The 23,878-nt window shown below is 46.8% G+C and overlaps 1 protein-coding gene across 1 annotated transcript in view; it reads left to right on the top strand.

Moving 5' to 3' along the window:
• PPM1H (protein phosphatase, Mg2+/Mn2+ dependent 1H) overlaps window positions 1–23,878 on the top strand; it is a 321,888-nt gene that overhangs the window by 147,305 nt on the left and 150,705 nt on the right. Inside the window, exons 3-4 of the mRNA XM_056117678.1 lie at window positions 940–1,284; window positions 16,479–16,591. Of these exons, the coding sequence (XP_055973653.1) occupies window positions 940–1,284; window positions 16,479–16,591 (458 nt within the window). The remainder of the gene's footprint in view (window positions 1–939; window positions 1,285–16,478; window positions 16,592–23,878) is intronic.

The raw sequence follows: 23,878 nt of genomic DNA, 5'->3' as shown, positions 1-23,878 counted from the left end.
TTGCTCCAGCCCCCTGGAAAGACATTTGAATATTATCTTTTTTTCTCAATTTCTTTTTATTATTTATTTATTATTGAATCACCATGAGATACAGAGTTACAAAGCTGTTCATGGTCAAGTTTCAGTCATACAGTGAAATTCGCTTATCAGTGGATGGACAAGGAGAGTATCATGCTGAGTGACACGAATCAGAAGGAGGAGGACAAACATAGAATGGTTGTAGACGTTTGTGGGATTAAAAAAACAAAACATAGGGCTGGAGAGATAGAACAGTGGGTAGGGCATTTGCCTTGCATGCGACCCGACCCATGTGGGTGGGTTCAAGATTCTCAGCATCCCATATGGTCCCCCCCCCCCCCCCCCCCAGCACCACCAGGACTAATTCCTGAGTGCAGAAGCCAGGAGTAACCCCTGTGCATCACTGGGTGTGACCCAAAAAGCAAGAAAAAAACAAACAAATAAACATAATATGAGACTAATACCCAAGGACAGTAGAAACAAAGACCAAGGAGGATTGGTCCACAGTTGGAAACCTGTCTCAAGGGCAGTTCGGATAGAGAAGGGACCACCATGACAAAGTTGGAAATGATCACTCTGGATAAGAACTGCGTGCTGAAAATAAGTAGAATATTCTCTCAGTGCCGGCAGCCACCGCTGAGCACCTCAGGGGTCACCCCTGAGCACAGAACCAGGAGCAATACTGCCAGGTATGGACCTAAACCCAAAACAGAACAACAAAAAAGGGGAATCCATTGCACATCCCTGACGCAGGGGGCACCCCCCCCCAGAAAGGGTTTGCTGGCCTCACCTCTGCTGTTTGCATTCCCCAACACTGAGCCAGCTGAGGGGCCTTGCGTGCCCAGGAGGCCCCCAGGGACCCTCAGTGACCGTCGGTGGCAGCACGGACTCTGACCCTGCCTGTCCCCCTTTTCCCTGCAGGAATCGGAAGGCGTCTGCTGCCACTACTGGTCGCTGTTCGACGGGCACGCGGGCTCGGGGGCCGCCGTGGTGGCCGCCCGCCTGCTGCAGCACCATGTGGCCGAGCAACTGCAGGACATCGTGGAGATCCTTAAGAACTCAGCCCTGCTGCCGCCCACCTGCCTGGGCGACGAGCCCGAGCACACGCCCGCGCACAGCCGCACCCTGACGCGCGCCGCCTCGCTGCGCGGCGGGGTGGGCGCCCCCGGCTCCCCCAGCACCCCGCCCACGCGCTTCTTCACGGAGAAGAAGATCCCGCACGAGTGCCTGGTCATCGGGGCGCTGGAAAGTGCCTTCCGGGAAATGGTAGGTGCTGCGCGGGCCGAGGGGAGGGGGCGGGCGGCGGGGATGCATCCCCCCTCCCCCTCGTGGCTCCGTGTCCAGCAGCTCCCGTGGCCGCCGCAGCCAGGGCCTGCCTGGCGCCTGCTCCAACCTGCTTATTCGCTGTGCGCCTGGCAACCTGCGCCTCCAAGCGTCGCCCTCCGGCCAGCCCGAGCAGGTCCATCGCAGGGAGGGGTGAGCGTGGTGGCCACCTACCGCCCACCGCCGGGGGGCTTGGGGAAGCAACGTTTCAGGGGAAAGTGGCCCCCAGGTCCCCCACCTAGACAGGCCAGTGCTGCGAACTGCAGCTTTATCCTGATGGTCCACGTGGTTCACTGCTGAAACCCAGAGAGTGAAGTCGTGGCAGGACAAGCCAGGAATTGCTAAAACCCAGCATAGCGTCGGCGTCTGCAGGGATGGCTCGTTTGGCTGGAGCGTGATTTGCGTGCAGACGCCCTGTTCTGTTCTGGCAACCAGGGTCCCCTGAACGCCTGCCACCCCCGAGACACACGCACCCCAGCACCATGCCTGGAGTAGTCCTGAGCATGGATGGGCGTGTGGCCCCACTGAGCTAAACCAAAGTACAGTCTCACTTGGGAACTCATTTAATCTTTGTTTTTTGTTTGTTTGTTTTTCTTTGTTTTTGTTTTTGTTTGTTTTTCTTTGTATTTTTGTTTTTCTGGGCCTCACCTGGCAGTACCTGAGGGATCACTCCTGCTGGGGCTCCAGGGACCTTATGCAGTGCCCTACCCACTGTACTATCTTTCCAGAAGGCCCTTGTGCATACTTTTTTTGGCTTATTTATTTTTAATTTTTATTCAATCGCTGTGAATTACAGAGTCATTCATGATTAAGTTTCAGGCAGACAGTCCCCTCACCAGTGTCCGCAGTTTCCCCCCTCGCCTGTCTCTATGGCAGGCACTATTTTTCTTTCTTTGAAATTTAAGAATATTTTTTAATTTAAAAGGCCTAATAATATTGGGTCTGGAGCTATAGTTCAGCAGGTAGGGTATTCGTCTTGCACGCAGTTGACCCCGGTTCAATCCCCAACATCCCATATGGTCCCCCGAGCACCGCCAGGAGTAAGTCCTGCGTGCAGAGCCAGGAGTAACCCCTGTATATCACCAAGTATCACACACACACACACACACACACACACACACACACACACACACGGCCTAATATTATGTTCCATTTTAATACAAACATATGCTTTCTTTTTTTTTTTACTTTGGATTTTATTGTTTTTAATTGAATCAACATGAGATACAGTTACAAAGCTTTCATGCATGATTGAGTTTCAGACATACAATGATCAAACACCCATCCCTTCACCACTGTACATTTTCCACCACCAATGTCCCCAGTATTCCTCCCACCACCCCTACCCACCCCACCCCACCCCACCCCACCCCACCCCACCCCACCCCAGCCTCTATGGCAGACACTTTCCTTCTTTCTCTCTACTTTCGGTCATTATGGTTTGCATTACAGATACTGAGAGGTCACCATGTTTGGTCCTTTCTCTACTTTGAGCACACATCTTCCATCCCGAGCATGCCTCCAACCATCTTTGACTTAATGGTCCCTTCTCCATCCCAACTAGGCAGGCACTACCCACCACCTCCCCCACATCCCCCCGCACCCATCAGCTCCCATTTCAAGGCACTGTGGTTTATAGTACTGTTGCGGATGGGGTATCATGCATGTCATATCACCTTCTTTTAGCACCTAGTCCTGGTCCAGTGTGACCACTTCTCTCTATCCTCGTGGTGGTCCCTTCAGGAACCATCCCGCCTCTCTTCCCACCGGGTTCGTACTTAGTCATTTGAACGTATTTTACCAAGAGATGCCCCTGCCCTGCCAGTTCACTCCCAAGAAGGTGGAAAGAGTACAGTGGCTCTCTGCGTCCCTCAAGATCCCCAGCCCTGGGAGAGTGCACACAAGCGCCGGGACTTGCGGTCTCTAATCACCCTTCCCTCTTCCAGGGAGAGGGATTTCTGGCACGTTATTCTGGTACCAGAAATGTTCTCTCCAAGGCAGGAGCCTGCGTGCCAGTAAAGAGGAAGAGATCATGAAGACGTTATGTGGGCTTGTGTAGGCGAGTGGGCTCTATTATGCCCTTGAATCCTGCAGATTCAGAGTGAAAATGAGCCAATATGCTAGCAAAAGGCAGTTGGAAGTGCGTACCCAGAACTGAGCGTGGACCCAGGCACAGGCCAGGATCCAGGATCTCCCTGTGTCATGTCCTTTACTCAGGAGAGGAAGAAACTGGCAGCGCAAAGCAGCAGTCTTGGATTTGTTTGGGAGGGTGAGGCCATTCAGTATTTTGAGCAGACATGAGCAGCCTCATGTCTACTTTCCACCCCTGAGCTAGTTCCTTCTTTAGTACTAGTGTTTCTGTCTTTGTGACATAGGTGATATTTAGCTCTTTGATTAGTGAAAGGTTTTAAATGTGCCCTTTCTCAGCAGGAACCAGGCATCTTCAGTCATACAGCGCCAAGAAAACCACCAAAAGTCAGAAAAGTTCATTTTTTTAAATAAATTTTTTAAATTTATTTTTTGAGCATTACAAAGCCATTCATGATTGGATTTCAATCATACACCATCCCAACACTCATTCCCAGCCCCAGTGTCCCCAGGTTCCCTCCCATCATCCCCCACCCTTCCTCTCTCTCCCTCCCCCCGTTTGGGCATTGTGGTTTGCAATATTGATACTGAAAGGTTATCAAGAATATCCCTTACCTACTCTCAACCCTCAGATCTTGTCCAGCGTGATCATTCCCAGCTATTATTGTCATGGCACTCTCCTCTGTCCAACGTACCCTCAGCCCCACACACATTTGTAGTTAGTTTTAACCACTGATCAGACCTCCTAACCCCTGTTCACCCTGGTCATGGATATTCTTCTTTATATATATTCTAAAAGGTCATTTCTTAAAAGGAAAAGGGGAATCAAGATAGTAAAATAGACTGATCCTTATTCCAGATGCTATGAACTCTCTAGATGCCAGTGCTCAGAATACTATTTGAGTTTTTTTGTTTGTTTGTTTTTGTTTTTTGGGTCACACCTGGCTCTGCATTCAGGAATCACCCCTGGCGGTGCTCAGGGGATCATATGAGATGCTGGGAATTGAACCCGGGTTGGCCGCATGCAAGGCAAACGCCCTACCCGCTGTGCTATTGCTCCAGCCCTGAGATTTTTTTTTAAGAAATTATTTGTTTTGGGGGCCACATCTGGTTGTGCTCAGGCTTACTCCTGGCTCTTCTTGACCATATCGGATGCTGGGGACCAAATCTGGGTCAACCCCATGCAAGTACTACTCACTATACTATCTGTCCAGCCCCTGAGGTAAAAATTTTAACTCTCCTCCTCATGAGAGGAAAAAAATGCACTTACTGATAGAAGTAAAAACCAAAGAAACTTTGGAGTATTTCATTTCCTTCATGGCCAACACAAGGGATGTCTTTCTTGGGGGAACTGCTGTATTCTCACTGCTGGCCTCTAGAGGGCAGACCTCCACTGGTCTCAGAACTCCACACCAGAACTGACTTTGTACAGTAGGTGCGTTCCAGAATACTTAGTCAAGAGCTTTCTTCTTGTCTTTCAGATATATATATATATATATATATATATATATATATATTTGCCTTCAGTTAGCCAATTTGTTTCTTTATTTTTCTGGGAGCCTTAGTTGCCAAAAGATTGGTGCTCTTTCTTGAGTAATTTATTTAATCTCCAAATTTGTAAAGAACCAAAGGCGTGTTTGTTATATACAATGGATATGATCTTTAAACGTGTTTTGATCTTATTTCAGCTCTAAGTCTGATTTCACTGTTTATTTAACAACCACTGTGGTTAATTATCTTGTAAGGTGGCATAGCTAGAAGCTCAGAGCTCATTCTCTGGTATCTGTCAGAATCAAGAACACAGTGACTCCAAGCTTGCTCACCAACCAGATGATGACTTTGGCAAACTACACAACACTTCTGAGCTTGTATTATGGAGATGATAATACCAAAGTCAGAGATTTACTTATTAAACAGATGATAGAAGACCAGAAGAAAAGTAAGGCTGGAGCTATATAGTACAACAGGTAGGGCATTTGCCTTGCACACAGGCAACCCAGGTTCAATTCTCAGCATCCCATATTGTCCCCTGAGCACTACCAGGAGTAATTCCTGAGTGCAAAGCCAGGAGTAACCCCTGTGCATCGTTGGGTGTGACCCAAAAAGCAAAAATAAAAAAGAAAGAAAGGGAAAGTGTATAACCAAGAGATAGAGCATATGCCTCACATATGTGAAGCCCTGGGTTCATGCAGGACAATCTGCTTCCTCTGGTAATTCCAGAGCCCTGTTGGGCTTGAACACCACTGAAGTGGCCCCCAAAATTGAGTGGTTGATTTAATTAAAAACATGTTAAATTAATTTAAAAAGAAAAAAAGAAAGAACCGGGGGCTGGAGCGATAGCACAGCAGGTAGGGCGTTTGCCTTGCATGCAGCCAACATGGCCGACACAGGTTCGATTCCCAGCACCGCATATGGTCCCCTGAGCATCGCCAGGAGCAATTTCTGAGTGCATGAGCCAAGAGTAACCCCTGAGCATCACTGAGTGTGACCCAAAAAGAAAAAAAAAAGAACCAATGGCATTGAAGGCCTGGTTGAGAACCACTGAATTGAACAAAGTATGTGAAGGTAAGTATTAATCCAGTGAAGTGCCTGAAGGACCTTGAGAGGAGCAAGGGATGGTGAAGTAGGAGTAAAGTGATAAGATAGAGGTGGGAATGAGCTCTGTGGAGGAGCATTCATTGCCTTGCATGTGTGAGGCCCCAGGCTTAATCACGTACCGCGCACACAGGCTGCTAGTGATAGTACAGTGAGTAGGACACTTGCCCCACCTGAGTTTGATCCCTGGCATCCAGTATGGTCCCCTGAGCACCTCCAGGAGTGATTTCTGAACACATCCAGAGCTAAGCCTTGAGCACCACTGGGTATGGCCCCAAAATAAAATAAAAGATAAAGATTCTCATTCGGGATGGGAGATGTGTGCTCAGAGTAGATAAAGAACCAAACATGATAGCCTCTCAGTATCTGTATTGCAAACCATAATGCCCAAAAACAGAGAGAGCATGGGGGATATTGACTGCCATGGAATTAGGGGGAGGTTTGGAAAGGGGAAGGTATACTAGGGACATTGGTGGTGGAGAATGTGCATTCGTGGAGGGATGGTGTTTGATCATTGTATGACTGAAACTCAAACATGAAAGCTTTGTAACTGTGTCTCACGGTGATTCAATAAAAAAAAATTTTTTTTTAAAATAAAGATTCTTAGAGTGTGGGAGGTGGGGAGGAGGAGAGATGAAGCAAAGGCACTCTGGACAGGCGATTTGGAGCGAGAGGGGAGGAGAAGAACAAAGCGGCTGAGAAGGTCTCCTGGGCTAAGGAAACCTTTTATGTGAAGAGTCACATAAGGGATAATGCCCACGGTGTCCATGCCAAAGTCTACCATGGTTAGATCAGATTCCAGGGTAGGGGCTGATGGAAGGCGAATCGGGAAAGAGGGGGTCAGAAGATGCCCCCTGGGGACCTGAGGGACCCTCTGAAAGTCTCTGTCCCGTTTCCATTAGTGTCTCTTCTCCAGTCCTCGTGCTTGAGTTTCCAGTCTCTCTAGACCCCAGCATGCTAGAAAGAACATCCCAAGCCTCGCACCCAGTGTGTGCCTCATTATTCACGAGGTGTTCATCAGCCCTTTCCTGCTTAGCATGGTAGCTGCGATCCCGCTCTGTGAGCTACTCAGCTACTTCCTGTCACCTAAAAGAGCATTACTACCCTTTTTTAAAAGTCAAATCACTGTGAAATATGAAGCTATTCATGTTGACTTTCAGTCCGACAGTGTTGAAGCACCCATCTCTTCACCAGTGTCCACTTCCTTCCACCAATGTCCCCAGTTTCCCGCCGCCCCCCCAGTCTGCCTCTAAGGCAGATACCTTTTCCGTTTTCTTTTCTCCTTTTAGGCACTACGATGGGCAATACTGTTACTCAGAGGGTATCATGCATGTCACATTACCTCTTTCCAGCACCTAGTCCTCACCTTCCCTCTTTGTGGTCCCTTCCGGGACCTATCCCCACTTCTCCCTCTTTTAGGCAAGCTTCCTCCTAAGAACCAGTTTCCTGACCTTTGTTTCTAGTGTCTTCGGGCGTTATTCTCCTACTGTTTTTCTTTTTACCCCTCAAATAAGTGCCATTATTCTATGTCTGTCCCTCTCCCTCTGACTCATTTCACTCAGCAAGGAGTATCAGTGCCCTTGTAGTTGAAAGGATTCCTGCATGGGTGATGTCTTATTGCTGGAGATGATTGATCACTTGATCACTTGACTTCCAATTAATCATTGATTTGCTCGAGCGGGTGCCAGTAACATCTCCATTCATCCCTGTTGCGTGCTAGTGTAGCCCAATGGCGTCTGTTTGTTCTAGGAAAACGAAGAGCCTCAAACCGATCGTTCAGGGTCTTGACAAAGAAATCTGACCATCTTGTAGGTGGGCAGCCACGCAATCTTTTGACGCCCCGTGGAATCAAGTCGGTAACAGCTCTAGTCCAGCTGTCGTCTCCAAATCTCATTATGTGTCCAGCCCATCTGATTTTCGATGCCTTAGCAAATGAGACAGCATCCCTGATTCTTGACCGTTGATGAAGGTCGGAACTCCAGATTCTTTCTCTCAACTTGAGTGAAGCGTGATACTCCAAGCATAGCTCTTTTGATTCCTCTTTGAGAGACCCGGATAGCTTCTCAGCTTTTGTTTTTTTTCTGCTTAATCAGGCACATACAAGAAAGTCTACTACAGGGACATAGAATTAGCACCTGAATTATCCATTCAATTATTTGTGAGCTCCAGAACCCACAACACTGAAATGGCACCTGAATTCCCAGTGTACTGGCATTTTGCCTCCTCCTTAAAATACTAAGATTTTTGAGAGCTATTGTTTGAAGGTAGCACTGTAGCACTGTAACACTGTCCTCCCATCGTTCATCGATTTGTTCAAGCAGGCACCAGTAACGTCTCCATGGTGAGACTTGTTACTATTCATGGCATATCGAATATGCCACAGGGAGCTTGCCATGGCTTTGCTGTGTGAGCGGGATATTCTCCGTAGCTTGCCGGGCTCTCCAAGAGGGACTGAGGAATTGAACCCAGGTCGGGCGCATTCAAGGCAAACACACTACCCGCTGTGCTATCACTGTGCTACGCTTTGAAGGTACACCATAATTTTTTTTTTAATGCCTAAAATCCAGCTGATTGACCTCAGGTAATTGAAGGCCTCCTCAGACCTTTCACAAGGAGCACATCTGGTATTTCTTGGTCCCTCTCCAGCAGTTTCTCACCAGAGTCAGCGCTTCCAAGCTCTTCCATTTCCCGGTGTTCTGTCAGTCCTGCTGGTTGTGTCTAACTCTGATCCCGTGTAAGAGGAAAACTCAGGACAGAGTTAGATGTGGTCATGACAGCTTTGTGGTTCTCTTGACACCTTCCCCCACTTCTCATCCCTAAAATCCCTAAGCCCAGCCCCTACACCTCAGGTTTGTCCCATTGGTGGACTAGAGATGGCCCTTTGAGATTCAGATGTCTTAGAGTATCTTGAGAGGAAATGTTTTGTCTTCCTCTTAGGGATTTTGGCTTTATGGGCTTACTCCTGACTCTATGCTCAGAGATCAGTGCTGGCAGTTCCCTGGGGAAATATAGGTGGTGCCGGGGATCAAACCTGGATTGGCTGTATGCAAGGCAAATTCCTCCACCCTCTGCACTATCTTATATGAATATAGTTATGCACTGCCTCATTTTAAAAAATGTTCTAAGTGTCATTAGGTGGGGGTGGGGGACGTGTTGCTATCTGTCTAAGAGGGAGAATTAGTCTCAAAGACTCTGAAACACTTGAGTCAGATAAATAGAACGTATTTCTGGGGGGAAAGTATGTTCTGGTCACAAAATAAAGATAAACTGAAGTGGAGGAAATGCTCTGCCCAGTGGGACAAGACAGTGATGCATCCAGGACCATAGGGTTAGTGAGAGCTAATGTTTGCTCCTCTTGGCTCCCCAGGAAGAGGAGAAGGAGCCAGGCACAGCCCCTGTGCACAGGTGGGTGTGGCCCAACTCCTTGCACATTTGTAAGGTCAATACACAGCGATAACAGAGAGGAACATTGCAGAAATGCAGAAAGACCGAGAGATATTCCCAGTGCTGCTCAACCGTAAATAAAGCAAAGCCCCCAAGAGGAAAACAAAACATTTCCTCTCAAGATACTCCGAGACATCCTGACTCTGAAAGGGACATCGATGGTCTGTCAATGAGGAAGATCTGAGGTTGAGGTGCCAGGCATAAAGATTTTAGGGATTAGAAGTGGGGGAGGGTGAGAGAGCCACAAAACTGTCATAACTGCATCTTAGTCCATCCAGAGATTTCCTCTCACAGAGCGTCAGAATGAAACACAACCAGCGTGACTGACAGCACCAGGGGATCCTGGCTCAGCTTGTGGCTCACGGGAAGGTGCTCTGTGACCACTGGCCTTGGGCCACACTGTGCCCTCAGGCAGAAGCAGGGGTGCCTCAGTGCCTGCATGGTTCTGTCTCCCAGCCAGAGGACTGTATGGTCAGTTCTTCCTGCATTCATCTGAGAAATGAACTTTGGCTTCACTTTCCTAAAGGACCCGTCTCAGGAAGTAAGTTCTGATCAATGTCAGTTCTGCTTCTCAGCAGCCCTTTGAAACTGCCCAGTTTTGCAGCTAAGTTTGGTCACTTGTGTTTACCTGTGTGTGTCCCAGAATGAGAGCTGTGCATAAAAGCCTTCGAAGGCGCCTCCCTATTTCTCCATCCTCAAAAACAAGACAAGGACTCAGCAATCTGGACTCAGGGAGGAAGCCGCCTCTACTGTTGGTGTTGCTGGAGGACCTCCTTCCTTCTAGATCATTCTAGGAATCCAGGAGCCACAATGCGCACATTACCCCACCACCAACAGGGTTTTGAGTTGGACAGGACCAAGAGAGTCTCAAAAGTCTGGCCTGTTTTCTTTTTACTGTGGTTCACGTTTCCTCATCACAGGGAAGAGTGTTCCAGAAGTGTGATAGTTACAAAGTTACAAATTTGCCATATTTTTAACTAGTAAAACCTTGATATAGATTCCTCTTACCTAAGATATGACCAGAAATAGCACATGGCTTGGCTTTGTGGCGAAACGGTGATTTCTTTTTTAAAAAACAGAATCAATTTTTTTTTCTTTTTGGATCACACCCAGCAACGCTCAGGGGTTACTCCTGGCTCTACACTCAGGAATCACTCCTGGCAGTGCTTGGGGGACCATATGGGATGCTGGGAATCGAACCCCGGTCGTACACGTGCAAAGCAAACACCCTACCCACTGTGCTATTGCTCCAGCCCCCAAAACAGGATCAATTTAAAGGCCGTATTATAGTTTGTTCTGATGTTTCCAAAAAAAAAAATTCCTGCCCATGATCAGTTGTGAATCTTTAAATCTGCCTGTATTTGAACTGGATAGTTTTCTCTTTTGTTTTTGTTTGAAAAGGAAGTTCCTCCAAAAAGGAACGTGCGTGTGATTCCACTAACACCCAGCAGGTGGCAGTAGCAGGCAGCGCTGGTTTTCCTCTTTGCCTGACAGATTGGCTTGTTCTCAGAATAAACCAGAAATCAGACCTGGGTACTGAAACCATGCAGAATCTTATTATTTGTGACCGACACTATTAGCGGTATGCTCCAAACCATGTTTTAACCCAGCTAAGGGGAGCTGCCAAGTTTTATTGACACTTCCCAACATTCACTCCCTTCTATTGTCCAATACAGCTTTCCTTTTGCAACCTGAAATTGGAAAGAAGCAAAGAAATCCTGGAGTTACATCATCTCTGGGACATTCAAAACAAATTACAACCATCCCAAGCAATACATTGTCTTTCTTGTAGTTCTTTCCTGAGTTACTCTCATTTCACACACTTCTCCTTTCCCACCCTTGCAACCACAGCAAAATGCAATTTCTAGTATTAAAACATGGATCTGATGGATCTATTCTTTGATTTAGAGATAAATCTGGCTTTAGTGTAACATTTAGACAGACACAGTACAGGATAAATCAGTCCTGCTAAGCAGAACGGAGGTTTGTGAGGGCTGCAGAACTCTGGCTGGAGCAGATAAATCAATTATCTTGTTAATTGAATCTTATGAGTCATTTAAGTGATCCTTTTTAGACTGTACTTGAAAACTAATGAGACTGTGTGCATGGGTCTTGCTAATAAGTCTTATATAGAGACTTAAGTCTGAGGTTTACTCTTGGTTAAAATAGGCAAATAGTCCAAATCAGTTCTTGTTTAACACAGACTAGGAAACAGTGTTCCCCCCACCCCCATCATCCCAATTTTTAAAAAAATTTCCCAAACTTGATGGTTTTAAAGCCAATGGTAAATTTTTATGGAGTTTTTCCTTTTTAACTTACTGTATGAGATGCTTAAGTTAATTGGAAAAGCAGAGGATTAGAAGACACTTGATACTCAACACAAAGTTAATATGTCTTAATTGACTTCATTTATCATGTTTGATCTGGTAGTAAAAAGAATCACCCCAGATCGTCCTTGAATATTCCCTTGGATATTGCAAATTTTAAAAAAACATCTTTTAAAGAGGAGTGGGTGGTATAGGAAAAATAATGAGCTATTTTGACTTCTCGGGAAGGGAGAGGTGAAAGGGGTTATTTTTAGAGTATGTTTCAGTTGTACCCAGTTCTAGAAGAAACCAGAGTGTACTTAATATTTAGGGTAATGAAGGCTCTGGAAGACAGCCTCAGTCCTTGTCACTGTGGTTCCAGAAAGTGCACATGTCATTGAAATGTGTGCTTGACCGCAGATAGGGGAGAAGGATGAAGCTTGGTAGAAAGTAACTAGACCTCCACCATTTATGGTGGTGGACATTGAGTTACACAGATCGGAGGGGAAGATGAAAGCCTGGTAGAAAGTAACCAAGCCTCCACTATTTATTTGAATAGTGCTGCCCAATTCAGCATTCTTTATGTTGGGAAGGAATATAGTTGAAACACAGGAAATGATGGGGGAAAAAAAGAATGAAATCAATTAGAAAAATATGATTGAGGGTAGAGAGATAGTACAGGGGGTTCTGGTGCTTGCATGTGACCAATCCCAGTTTGATCCCTGGTTCCATATTTGGTCAACGGAGCATAGCTGAGTGTGACCTCACACTCCCAAATAATATTTTTTTTCAAATGATTGAGCAATATCATTAGTATTTTAGCAAGAGGTGAAACGGGCAAACTCATTAGAACTTTCCCCCTCAAATTAAAGGTAGAGACCAGGGATGTAGCTCAGTGGTAGAGCCTTGCCTTGCGTGGGTGAGGTTCAGAGTTCACTTCCTGGCCCCACGTGAATCTCAGTGCGGGGCTGGAGAAATAGCACAGCGGGTCAGGCATTTGCCTTGCACACGGCCGACCCGGGTTCAATTCCCAGCATCCCATCCCTGAGCACCGCCAGGGGTAATTTAATTGCTGAGTGCAGAGCCAGTAGTAACCCCTGTACATCGCTGGGTGTGACCCAAAAAAGCAAAAATAAATAAGAATGAACCTCAGTGCACCAAGCTGGAGTAACCTCTGAGCAGAGCCAGATGAGACCCAAATAACAAGCAAAAGAAGAAGAAAAAGAAAAAATTAAAGCAAGCTGGTGTGGTGGGGAGAAATCCCACATCCAAATTACTAGCAGGTAGGAACTCTGCTAGAGCAAAAAATCTTAGTCTTGTTTTTGTCAGGATTATGTGATTTCATGAATAGGTTTTCTTGTGAGACGATGCTTGATAACACATCTGATGCAGCGTGAACTCTGTGAGTCCCTGGGGATGGCTTTGCAGTGGATGCTGGACCCCCATGTTGCCCCAAATTGCATCATACAAGGATTTGATTACGTTGACAGACAGCGGCTTGCCCTATGGTGTGTACTGAACGTAGGCCGCGGTGGAATTTTCAATCAACATTGTCATTTATTCAGACCTTACGTGTTCAAAGAAATACTGATTCTGATTTGTGTAGCTTGAGCACTTTATTCCACTTTATTCAAAGCAGCAGACTTGGGACTAGAGAGATAGTGGATAGGGTACTTACTTTGCATGCAGCCAACTAGGGTTCAATCCCTGGCACCCCATATGGCTTTTCTGATGGCTGCAAAACATCCAAAACAAAACCAGGAAAACTAGTCTTGGTGTGGCATAGAGCAGACTGTGTATTTATCTGAGGAAAAGAGCACTCATTTATAAGATCAAAGTTTTATTATTATTTAATTGTTTAAAAAAAGGTGAATTAATTCACCCGCAAATTCCTTCTGCAAATATGGTTCTGTTTTAGTGTATTATTTGGAAATTAAATATTCCATCTAGACATCTTGATGTTTCCTTTCTTTCTCATTTAAAAAAAATGTTTTAGAAAATGTTTTGTTTAAATTTGGGGGCCACACCTGGCACTGCTCAGAGCTTACTCCTGGCTCTGTGCTCAGAGGTCACTCCTGACCATAATCCGGGTACCATATAAAGTGCCTAAGATCCAATCCAGGTCAGCCACATGCAAGGCAAGTGCGTTACCTGTTGTAACACTTCCCTCCCCTCCCCTTCCTTCCCTTCCTCTTCCCCTTCCCCCTCTTCTCCCCTCCCCTTCCCACACCCTCCCCTTCCTCCCCTTCCCCTCCCCTTCTCCTTCCCCTTCCTCTCCCTTCCCCTCCCTCCCCTCCTCCCTGTGGAGCTTAGGGACCATGTGGTGCAGAGCATGGGACCTGGGCTTCCCATGTGCAAATCCTGACAACAGCCATCTGAGCTATCTTCTTGGCCCTTTGACATTCTCTCCTGCTCACCCTTCTTTGGATGTATGTGCCCCTTTCCTTTCCTGTCTGGGTTCGGATAACGGTTCATTCACTTCAGCTGGCCACTTTCTCATTGATGCTGGGGTGCTGATTCATGAGCTCACTGAGCCCATGACGGAACTTCTGTTTCATCAGTCAGGGAGCAACTTTTCTCAGGGGAAGGCATGGGAAAAGGGGTGCGGGACCATTTGAAAAAACGGGCACTTTAAAACATCTTTCTGCCCTGTCCTCGTCATAACCCCCACTGATACAGCCTGGGGTAGTGTGGACCATCCATAGTGAAAGGTCTCGGCCCCAGCCCTCAGGCCTGGTGGGGAGGGGGCAGGAGGTGGGAAACATCTAGAAGACCTGTTGAGTGTATACACGAACACCATCTTCTCAGTCCTATGCACATATTCACAGTCTTTGTCAATTCTAAAACTTTAATGTAGTCTTTGGAGGTCGGCCTCAAGTTTGTTCCGCTGTTATGATGACTTACTGCAGCCTTTCTAAGCTGCATCTCGCATGCACACTTCCCCGCCACCCAGCCCCATGCCTACCCAAACCCATCCCTCCTTCTTCCCTTCACCTAACTCCTTCCCTGTTTGCCCTCAATAGGTCAGTTTCTCCCTCTGTCCATGGTCTTTGTGACCTTGTTGCCTTCCTAGCCTAGACCCTCGACTGAGACCCTTTTTTGCAGTTTCCCCTGATGATTTCTTTAGCTTGGAATTCCCACCGCAGGCTGGCGGAGCAAAGCAGTGATTGGCATGTGCTGGAATGACCAGCTAGCCCTCCTTTGTTCAAGGAGCCTAAGTGAAGCCTTGAAGCTCTAATTCTATTTTCTTTCTTTTATTTATTTGTCAATTTTTGTGTCATATCCAGCAGTGCTCAGGGCTTTCTCCTGAGCACTCCGTACTCAGGGATCAGTCCTGACAGGCTCAGGAGATCATGTATGGTAGCAGGAGATTGAAACCCTCCATACTGTCTCTCTTGCCCTCATTCTATTTTCTAAGAATCACCAAGGTGCCTCAGCCTTAGATCACCCCATGGTCCAAATCACCAGCCTTGTCTTTTGTACCCAGATTTCAGCCTCCCACCTTCGGCCTCAGTAGTTGACTGTCAGTGCCCAGCTATATTCTGGCAGCATGCAGTTAATTTTCAGCAACTCAGCAGAGGTCACAGGAACCCTTGCTCTCTCAATAATGCAAGGTTTTTCAGAGTGATGGGTCTCTTTCAGTAGGGGTGCTGAGCCCTCATTTATTTTCTTGAGGAAGCCGCATTCATTGGCAAGTTGCAGGTTTTGGAGGAAAAGAACTAGTTCAGAGTGTGGCTCCCGCCAAGTGAAATAAGTTACCCATTTCCCTGGATCTGAACAGGGAGGTTAATGAGGCTGTTATAAGGATGAGAAGCATCTCGGCATGAAGCACTAGGCCTTGAGAACTGCCTGACACAGGAAGCTTCGCCTGAGGGGAGCTGTAATTCAGTGTGTCCTTGTGTGAATTGGGCATCAGACCAGTCTGGAAACATGTTTTTGATGGGTGCATCAAGGAATGAGTCCTGCCTATGTTAAGAAGGGACAGTGCCCTTTGAGGCCTGATCTCTATGGGAAGAAGCTCTTCATTGGCATCCTTGGGATGACAAGCACTGATCAGCTCCAGGTCCTTGGCATTAGCAGCTTCTCTGTTGGATTTTCGCAAATGCACTTCAGTCTTAAGTTTTCCATACATTGTGCTACTTAGTGACTGCAGTTTTCATTTTATTCTTTTTGTTTTTGCTGGAGTGATAGCACAGCAATAGGGCATTTGCCTTGCACGTGGCCGGACGAGCCAGGTTCTATTTCTCCATCCCTCTCGGAGAGCCCAGCTAGCTACCAAAAGTATCTTGCCCGCACGGCAAAGCCTGGCAAGTTCCCCGTGACGTATTCTACATGCCAAGCACAGTAACAACTAGTCTCACAGTGGAGACCATTACTGGGCCCACTCGAACACGTTGATGAACAACGGGAGGACAGTGCTACAGTGCTGCAGTTTTTGTCTGGTATATCTGCTTGTTATCTGGTTTTCCATCTCTGGCTTGAGGATGGCCTTGGATGATCTCAAACTGAGACAGTCTTCTGCCACTCTGCTCTCCAGAAGGAGGTGATGGGGAAAAAAAGAAAGAAAAAGCATTGATGGGCCTTTGCTCTTCTTGGAACTAAGTGTGTTTCAACTCTCCAGGCTATGTCAGAAGAGCGAGGCGGAGAAAGCCTTTGGTACAAGTGCGCGTACAAGTCCACCACTAACTTCGCCTTCTTTTCCAGGACCTCCAGATTGAACGCGAAAGGAGTTCCTATAACATATCTGGTGGCTGTACAGCCCTCATCGTGGTCTGCCTCTTGGGCAAGCTGTACGTGGCGAACGCTGGGGATAGCAGGTATGTTGCTCAGCCGTCAACTCCCCTTTCCAGTGCCTCCTGACACATCCTGTTTTTTTTTTTAAACAAATTAAATAATTGGAAATAAAATATTTCTGCTGGGAATTAGGTATTAAAGACTTAAAAAAATCTTTCAGATCTGAATGGAGATGTATTAAAGAATATCCAGAGAAACCATAATACCCAAAAGAAGAGGGGGGGAGGGACAGAGAGAGAGAGAGAGAGAGAGAGAGAGAGAGAGAGAGAGAGAGAGAGAGAGAACAAGCCTACTATAGAGCAGGTTGGGGGCTGAGTGGGAGATTGACGGTGGGAAATGTACACTGGTAGAGGGATGGGTGTTGGAATATTGTATGACTGAAACCCCAGCATGAATGGCTTCTTAACTGTATCTCAAGAGCAGGAAAGCCAGCCTTCTAAGGCTGTCCCTGGGAGCAGCTGTGGGCAGCCCAGTGAACCTGTCCAAAGTATTTGGTTTCTCCCTTCATTTTTATTTATTTATTTATTTTTGACTTGTTGGGTCTCACCCAGCGATGCACAGGGGTTACTCCTCCCTCTGCACTCAGGAATTACTCCTGGTGGTGCTTATGCGACCATATGGGATGCTGGGAATTGAACCCAGGTTGGCCACGGGCAGGGCAAACACCCTATCCACTGTACTATCCACACCCTATCCACTATACTCCAGCCCCTGTTTTTTCCCTTTAGAACCTACTCTCCAGTAACTGCTTCCCAGGGGCCTAACAATGGGGTTGCTCTGGGAAGGAAAGTGATTTGAATAAAGAGAGTGGTTGGAGGACCTGGGAGAACTCTCCAGCTGTTCCACAGCTCTCTGACTTCTCCCTGGTCCTTCCCAAAATGTCCCAGTTGTGCCCTTTGCACCCTTAAAGGATGCAGCCACTTCTGAGTTTGACTGAAAGGAAAGCCAGCCCAAAGATTGTGCTGGAACCCTTCCTCTCTCCAGCACAGCCAGGGACAATGCAAATCACCAGGGATTAGTTATTTGCATTATTCGTGTGTATTCATTTCATAACCAAGACTGTCTCACTTTAATCAGGATCTGTACAAATATACGTGTCGGGGCCCAAACCTGGTTCTTGGGAGTCACCCCCGCTTTGTGCTGGGGGCTTATTCCCCACGGTGCTGGGGGACTGTGTGGTACAGGGCACCGACCTGGGTCCTTGGCAGGCAGAGCCTGAGCACATCTTCTTGAGCTCTTTCCCTAGCCCTTGGGGAATTTTTTAATTATGAGCTTTTTGAAAACATGTTCTCATGTGAGGAGCACACGTTTGTACCCCTTTGGGGACACAGTGCGAGGGTCTGAAGCTGGACCTTTTGCCATAGGCTGCTACTGTGTTGGGAAAGCACAGCCCATGGAGGCTTTGTGCTTCCTCCATCCCGCCAACACCTCCCCCCCACCCCACACACACACACCACCCCAGGAGCTGGGGGATGGTCATGCTTGCTTCTCTGCTCCCCGCTCACACGCCTTCTCAGCATCTTTGCTCCCCTCACCCTCCTTGAGGTCTGTGCGCACACACACACACACACACACACACACACACACACACACGTCTGTCTCCTTTCCTGTCCCCAGAGAGTTGTGCCTGTACCTCTGTACCTGGAGAACCACACCCCAGGATTTGGCTGAGTTCAGCTCAGCTTGGCTGTGAGAAGCCAAGGAATAGGGGTCCTGAGGATCAGCCTTCCCGGGACACAGACACAGCCTAGATGAAGGTAGACCCAAACATCTGCTGTTCCTTTTCAGCTTTGCTGTGTCGGGATTTGAGCCTCCTGAATGCAAGGACCCCCTCCTTTCCCCAGCTTCAGGCCTATTTGGATGCCCACACGCCAGGAGACAGTTCTGTCTGCAGAGTGTGCGGCCAGGCGGTCCCATGGATCCAAAGGCAGCTGCTCTCTGAACTAGGCGCCGCAGTTACGTGCAGCCCCACATGGAGCTTTCAGCCTGCTGGCGTGTCCTTTGTGAGGAGTCTGCCTTCCTAGCTCGCCCAAGCAGGTGGATGCATGCTCAAGTGGCTTGAGGCAGGGCCACATCACACCTTGGGGGAACCCCTGTGCCCTCTGCCCTGAAGAGCCAGACTCAGGAGATGACCCAGCCTCCATGTCCAGAATTCCCTGGGTTGATTTCCGGACTGAGAGACTCCTCTCTCCACTCACAGTTTCATGGCAGTTTAGCCTGGCCAGGTCCTAACCCTCCCTTCCACTGTGCAGGCCTGTCCAGGCAGCAGTGGGGAGGTGGGGGCTGGGGTGGGGGTACCTTTTTTTTATTTTAAAGAAAAAGGAGGTGACAGCTTTCAAACCGTATCTCAGCTTCTTCATCTATAAAAATAGTGGTACTGAGCCAAATGATCACTAAAATGTTTGGAATTGTAAAGATTATCCCATGAAGAATCACATTTTGGGAAAAGTGAAGAGTAACATGACTTATCTTTTGGGTATTTATCTTAACATTGATTCTGAAAATGTTGGTATAGTGAGATACTGAATGCCCACCTGTGTATTATATTTTACACGGTACTCCCAATTTGCAAAATGTGGCAGGTACCTTCTAAAGGCACTTAACACAGCTGCAAAGCTACCCTTTCCAAACCCAGTGGTTAAATAGCAATGCTATGACATTATTATTATTATTATTATTATGTTTTGTGGGTCACACCTGGTGATGCTCAGAGGTTATTTCTGGTTCTACTCCTGGTAGTACTCGAGGGTCCATATGCAATGCCGGGAATCAAACCCACATTGCCACGTGCAAGGCAGTTGCCCTGACCTAATCATTTCAATGATATTTACAGTGTTCTGGTGGGAATTTGGGGATTTATGACCAATATAAGATTCAAGGTGGGTCAGGCTGCACCTGTCAATGCTGAGGAGTCCAACTTGGGGCCTCACACATGCAAGGCATGTGTCCCACTACTTGAACCCCAAATCTGGGACCTTATGGCTAACTAGGTCCTCCAGCTACGTGTGGGTGTAGTATGCTTTATGGACATGGCTTGATGTTTATATGCCTTATTCAAAGTCTAATTTACAGGATGCACCTTATTAAGATCTTCTCGGCTCTCACATGAGAAATAGATAATTGATCCAACCTGGTAAGGCCATTGTCTAGTTCATATACTAATATTTTTATAGATGTTTGTGATTATAAAAATATTCAGTTATTTCCAAGAAATGACAGCTAACTAAGCTTTAATCAAAATGTGGGTCCATTATCACCTTTGGACAAGTACTCAAGAATCTGATGACTCAATTTAAATAAATGCTTGGAGCTGATAGAAGATTCTAGCACTAGGGCCCTGATTAATTAAATGATTTTTTTTAAATTGCCAGATACTGGTTGTCATGTGTTTACCTGAAAATCCTGACAGTATTCAGGGCATTTGCCTTGCACGCAGCCAACATGGCCGACCCGAGTTCGATTCCTCCGCCCCTCTCGGAGAGCCCGGCAAGCTACCGAGAGTATCTCGCCCGCACGGCAGAGCCTGGCAAGCTCCCCGTGACGTATTCGATATGCCAAACACAGTAACAACAAAGTCTCCAATGGAGATGTTACTGGGCCCGCTCGAGCAAATCGACGAACAACGGGAGGGCCTTTACCTTTACCTTTATTCCGGGTGAAAGCCAGTCTTTGTTGAAGGTTCACTACCGCATACTTGTTCACACTTGGAAAAGCTCTGCTCTGGTTTGATTTTGTAAGTCACTGGTGGTCAGAAACCATCGTTTAAGTCACTTAAGAGAGTGGTGAGTCATCTGGTTTACCATCAGGTGCACTATCTTATACTCAGATGCTGAGTAGATCAGATGCTGCCTGATGTATTTGTCAGTGCTCCCATCCCGCACCCATAGTAGCATGGTCCACAGAGATGCCCGATGATGGGGCCGAACTGAGACAGAATTTCCCTGCTCTCTTTGGCTAGAGAATCACATGTTGAAACTGCTTACTGCATTTTAGCAGCTTCATTTTTCCCAGGCAGAGACAGCCAACTCAACACCTAGGGGATCATAAGAGACTAGGAAAGGAGCAGATGGTGGGCGGATTTTCACTTCAAGCGAAAATGAACTGGTTGCATGCAAATGTCATGCAAAGCAATATGCAAACTCTCACCCATTGTGTTTGAGTCATCGGCTCCTTTGGGCTCTGAGCGATTCTTCAGGGGAAGAAAATGCTTTGACTCCATTTTAGAAGATGATTTCATTTAATTTCTAGAGAGCTGGGGCATCTAGGAGACAAAACCATTACCGCTTATTTCAAACAATGTCTAAAGGTTTGGCAACTCCATCTAGGTGAACTCATTCAGATTAAAGGAAGCCAATTAAGATTTGTTAAATCTGTGATTCTCTTACACCCGATTTACAGTAATAGCAGCAATGAGACAGGTAATAAGTGCTAGGTACATGTTAAATACTGTAACAGAGAACCCCAATTAGTATTGAGATATTGAGACACAGGCATTTTTAAGATCAGCTGAATGTATCAAGGTACAGAAAAGGCAAGTGATTTGCTCATGTCCCCACAGCTACAAGGGCGCAGGGCCACCTGCAGACAAAAAGACAGAGCTTCTAGTTTCCTGTCAGCATCTGTACCCTGGGCTGCCCCCCTGTGGCTAGGACTCACTCTTTTGGTTTGGCTTGTTTACATTTTAGCATCCCTAAGGTGAAGATTGTTCAGTGCAGTTTATTCTTTGCTGTTGTGTTTTTTGTTTGTTTGTTTGTTCTGCTTTTTGGGTCACACCTGGTGACACCAAGAGTTAATCCTCGCTCTGCACTCAGGTATTACTCCTGGCGGTGCTAGAGGACCATATGGGATGCTGGGAATCGAACCCAGGTTGGCCGCATGCAAGGCAAACGCCCTACCCACTGTACTATTGCTCCAGCCCCTCTTTGCTGTTTTTATGCAAAGGAATGACCAACTTTATCCATGGTGACATTGATGGCACGTATAATGGTTTCTGGGTGTAGTTGAGCTTTTAGAGACTATTTTAAATTCAGAGCACTGAGCACATGCTTCTCGTGGCTGAGGCCCTGAATCCTTCCCCCCAAACTCCATGTCTCCTGTCCCAGCACTTGGGTAGCCCTGGGTACCACATCTCCAGCATGATTGGGGACACCCCCCCGAATAAGAAAAATAAAAGATCAAAATTAGGATCACTGTCTTCTGCCAAGGACTCCTGACTCTATGAGGACACTTCAAATTTTATGGTTTTGCTTTGGGGATTAAATCAGCTGAAAATAATAGGCATTTTCCACCTCTGCTGGTTAAACAGGTATAAAGATACCTGTCACAAACCCCAAACTCATGTAATTGTCGTTTAATTGCTTTGGCAGCAAGTGTCCCTGAGACTTTTTCAGAATTTACCCACAGATCGCTGGGACATGTGGGTCATCTTTCCATTCATGAAGGCCCTCCTCCAAAAGAAGGTCAAAGCCAGATCTCTTCATAGAGCCGCTCTGAATCACAGGAGCCAAGAAACATCTCCCAGATTATCTTAAAATGAAGCCCAGAAGTCCAAGTGGGAGGATTTGCTTCCACTTCTCATTCCTCTTTTATTCCCTGGGATGACCCCAATTAACAAAAGCTTCTATTTCACCAGTTCAAAGCCGAGTCCCTTTGGCATGCCTCAAGTTTTTGAGGCATGGGGCTGGAGATGAAACAAGATTTCTGTTTTCTGAGTTCAAAGCCATGTCTGTGGCTCTCCACTCTCGGGCTTTCCCCCTTTGCTCATGGTGAAATAAAGAAGCCTTAGGGCAGTGCCTTCCCTGCCCTCCCCTGTAGAACCACTCCTCCCACCCCCCGTTATTTTCCCTGTTCTAGAACTAAGTGTTTCAGTACAGGAGCAACAGCTTGGAGATGAGCCTTGTTCTGAGTTCACAGACTTACTTGATCTTTTTCCCTTAGCTACATTAAGTTCCCTTCACCTCTCACTTTTGTTGATAGTATCTGAAAACTAGTATAGAGAGAAACCAAAAGGAACCACTCTTCTCTGCTATAAGATGGAATTATTGGCCCAGGGGAGGCGATTGAAAAGACTGGGGGCATGCTCTGGCTTCACGAACTCTGGTTTCAATTCCTGGTGTTGCATGGCCCCCCTCTACCCCTAGTAGACCCCAGGCACACTCAAGTGTGACCCAAAACCAAAAATTGAATTGCTGTCTATTTTTTCCGACACTCTTGCCACCCCCTACTCTGTTTTGTATATACTTGCATAACCCTCTTAGTCACACCTACAAACTGTAGAAAGGGTGAGCAGAAAGAAAAATTGACTGTGAGTTGGTCACAAATTTACCCAAGCACCGGAACCAAGTGATGACTCAATACAGACTTTGCCTTTTCTCTCAGGCTCTGCCTCCATTTCCATTGTCTTCCAAGGGCACCTCAGAAGTCCTTTGTCCCTCTGAACTTTATTCCTAAGTCTTTCCCATGGAATTTTTAAAGTTCTCTCTCATACCCATGAAGTGAGCTCTAACTTCCATACTATTTCCCAGCCCTTCAAGATGCCCTTGTCATAACTTCCTTTGCTCTTAGCTTACTACGGAGCTGAACGGGCAGGCTCATAGAAGTGGAATTTTTATACTTATAAATAAATCGTGAGACTATTGTGGTCAAGAAAGCAGCCTTATCTGTTCCTGGCTGCCTGGATGCAAGACGAGTGCATCCTAGGGACCAACCCAAGGTTCTATTATTGGCCCAGGGTAGCCCAGCAAGACTCTCTCAGGCCTAATAAACTTACTGATAATGTGAAGTCAAGAAGGATGGACAGCCAGTCACACAAAGTCCCATCAACAGGAGGAAGAGACAGGGGCACACAGAGGCGGTTCTCGTGACTCAGGTGAGGAAGAGGAGCCCAACATGTCTGCATGCATTTTATTGTCTGCACTCTGGTTCAAAACCGTCTCAAGAATCAGGGAATGCTGCTGGGAAATGTGGTCTATGTTGTGCTCCCACCCTGGAGGGATTATATTTTGCTCAGCATTTGGCCTTTTAAGTCACCCACTGGCATTGGAAAGGGAATTTGTGTTAGGCTCGATTAATTAGTGATGATAACTGGTATTGTGTGTGTGTGCATGTGTGTGTTTTCTTTCTCCTCATAAAGCTAATAAAGCTACACCCTAGATATCATTGTCTTATTTTTTTAAGTTCAGACCCCCAATTACCTCTTTTATTAAGTTAAATTTTGTCACTTTGCTTTAGATGAGAAGTTGAGCTTAAATGGTCAGATGGTAAGGAAATAGTTGCCTGTCATCCTCTGTGCTCATAACACACTTGGTTAA

This window comes from Sorex fumeus, unplaced genomic scaffold (assembly GCF_029834395.1).
Source record: "Sorex fumeus unplaced genomic scaffold, SorFum_2.1 ptg000035l, whole genome shotgun sequence".
NCBI lineage: Eukaryota > Metazoa > Chordata > Mammalia > Eulipotyphla > Soricidae > Sorex > Sorex fumeus.
Note: the sequence above shows the minus strand (reverse complement) of the source record. Positions and strands in the feature narration are given on the sequence as shown.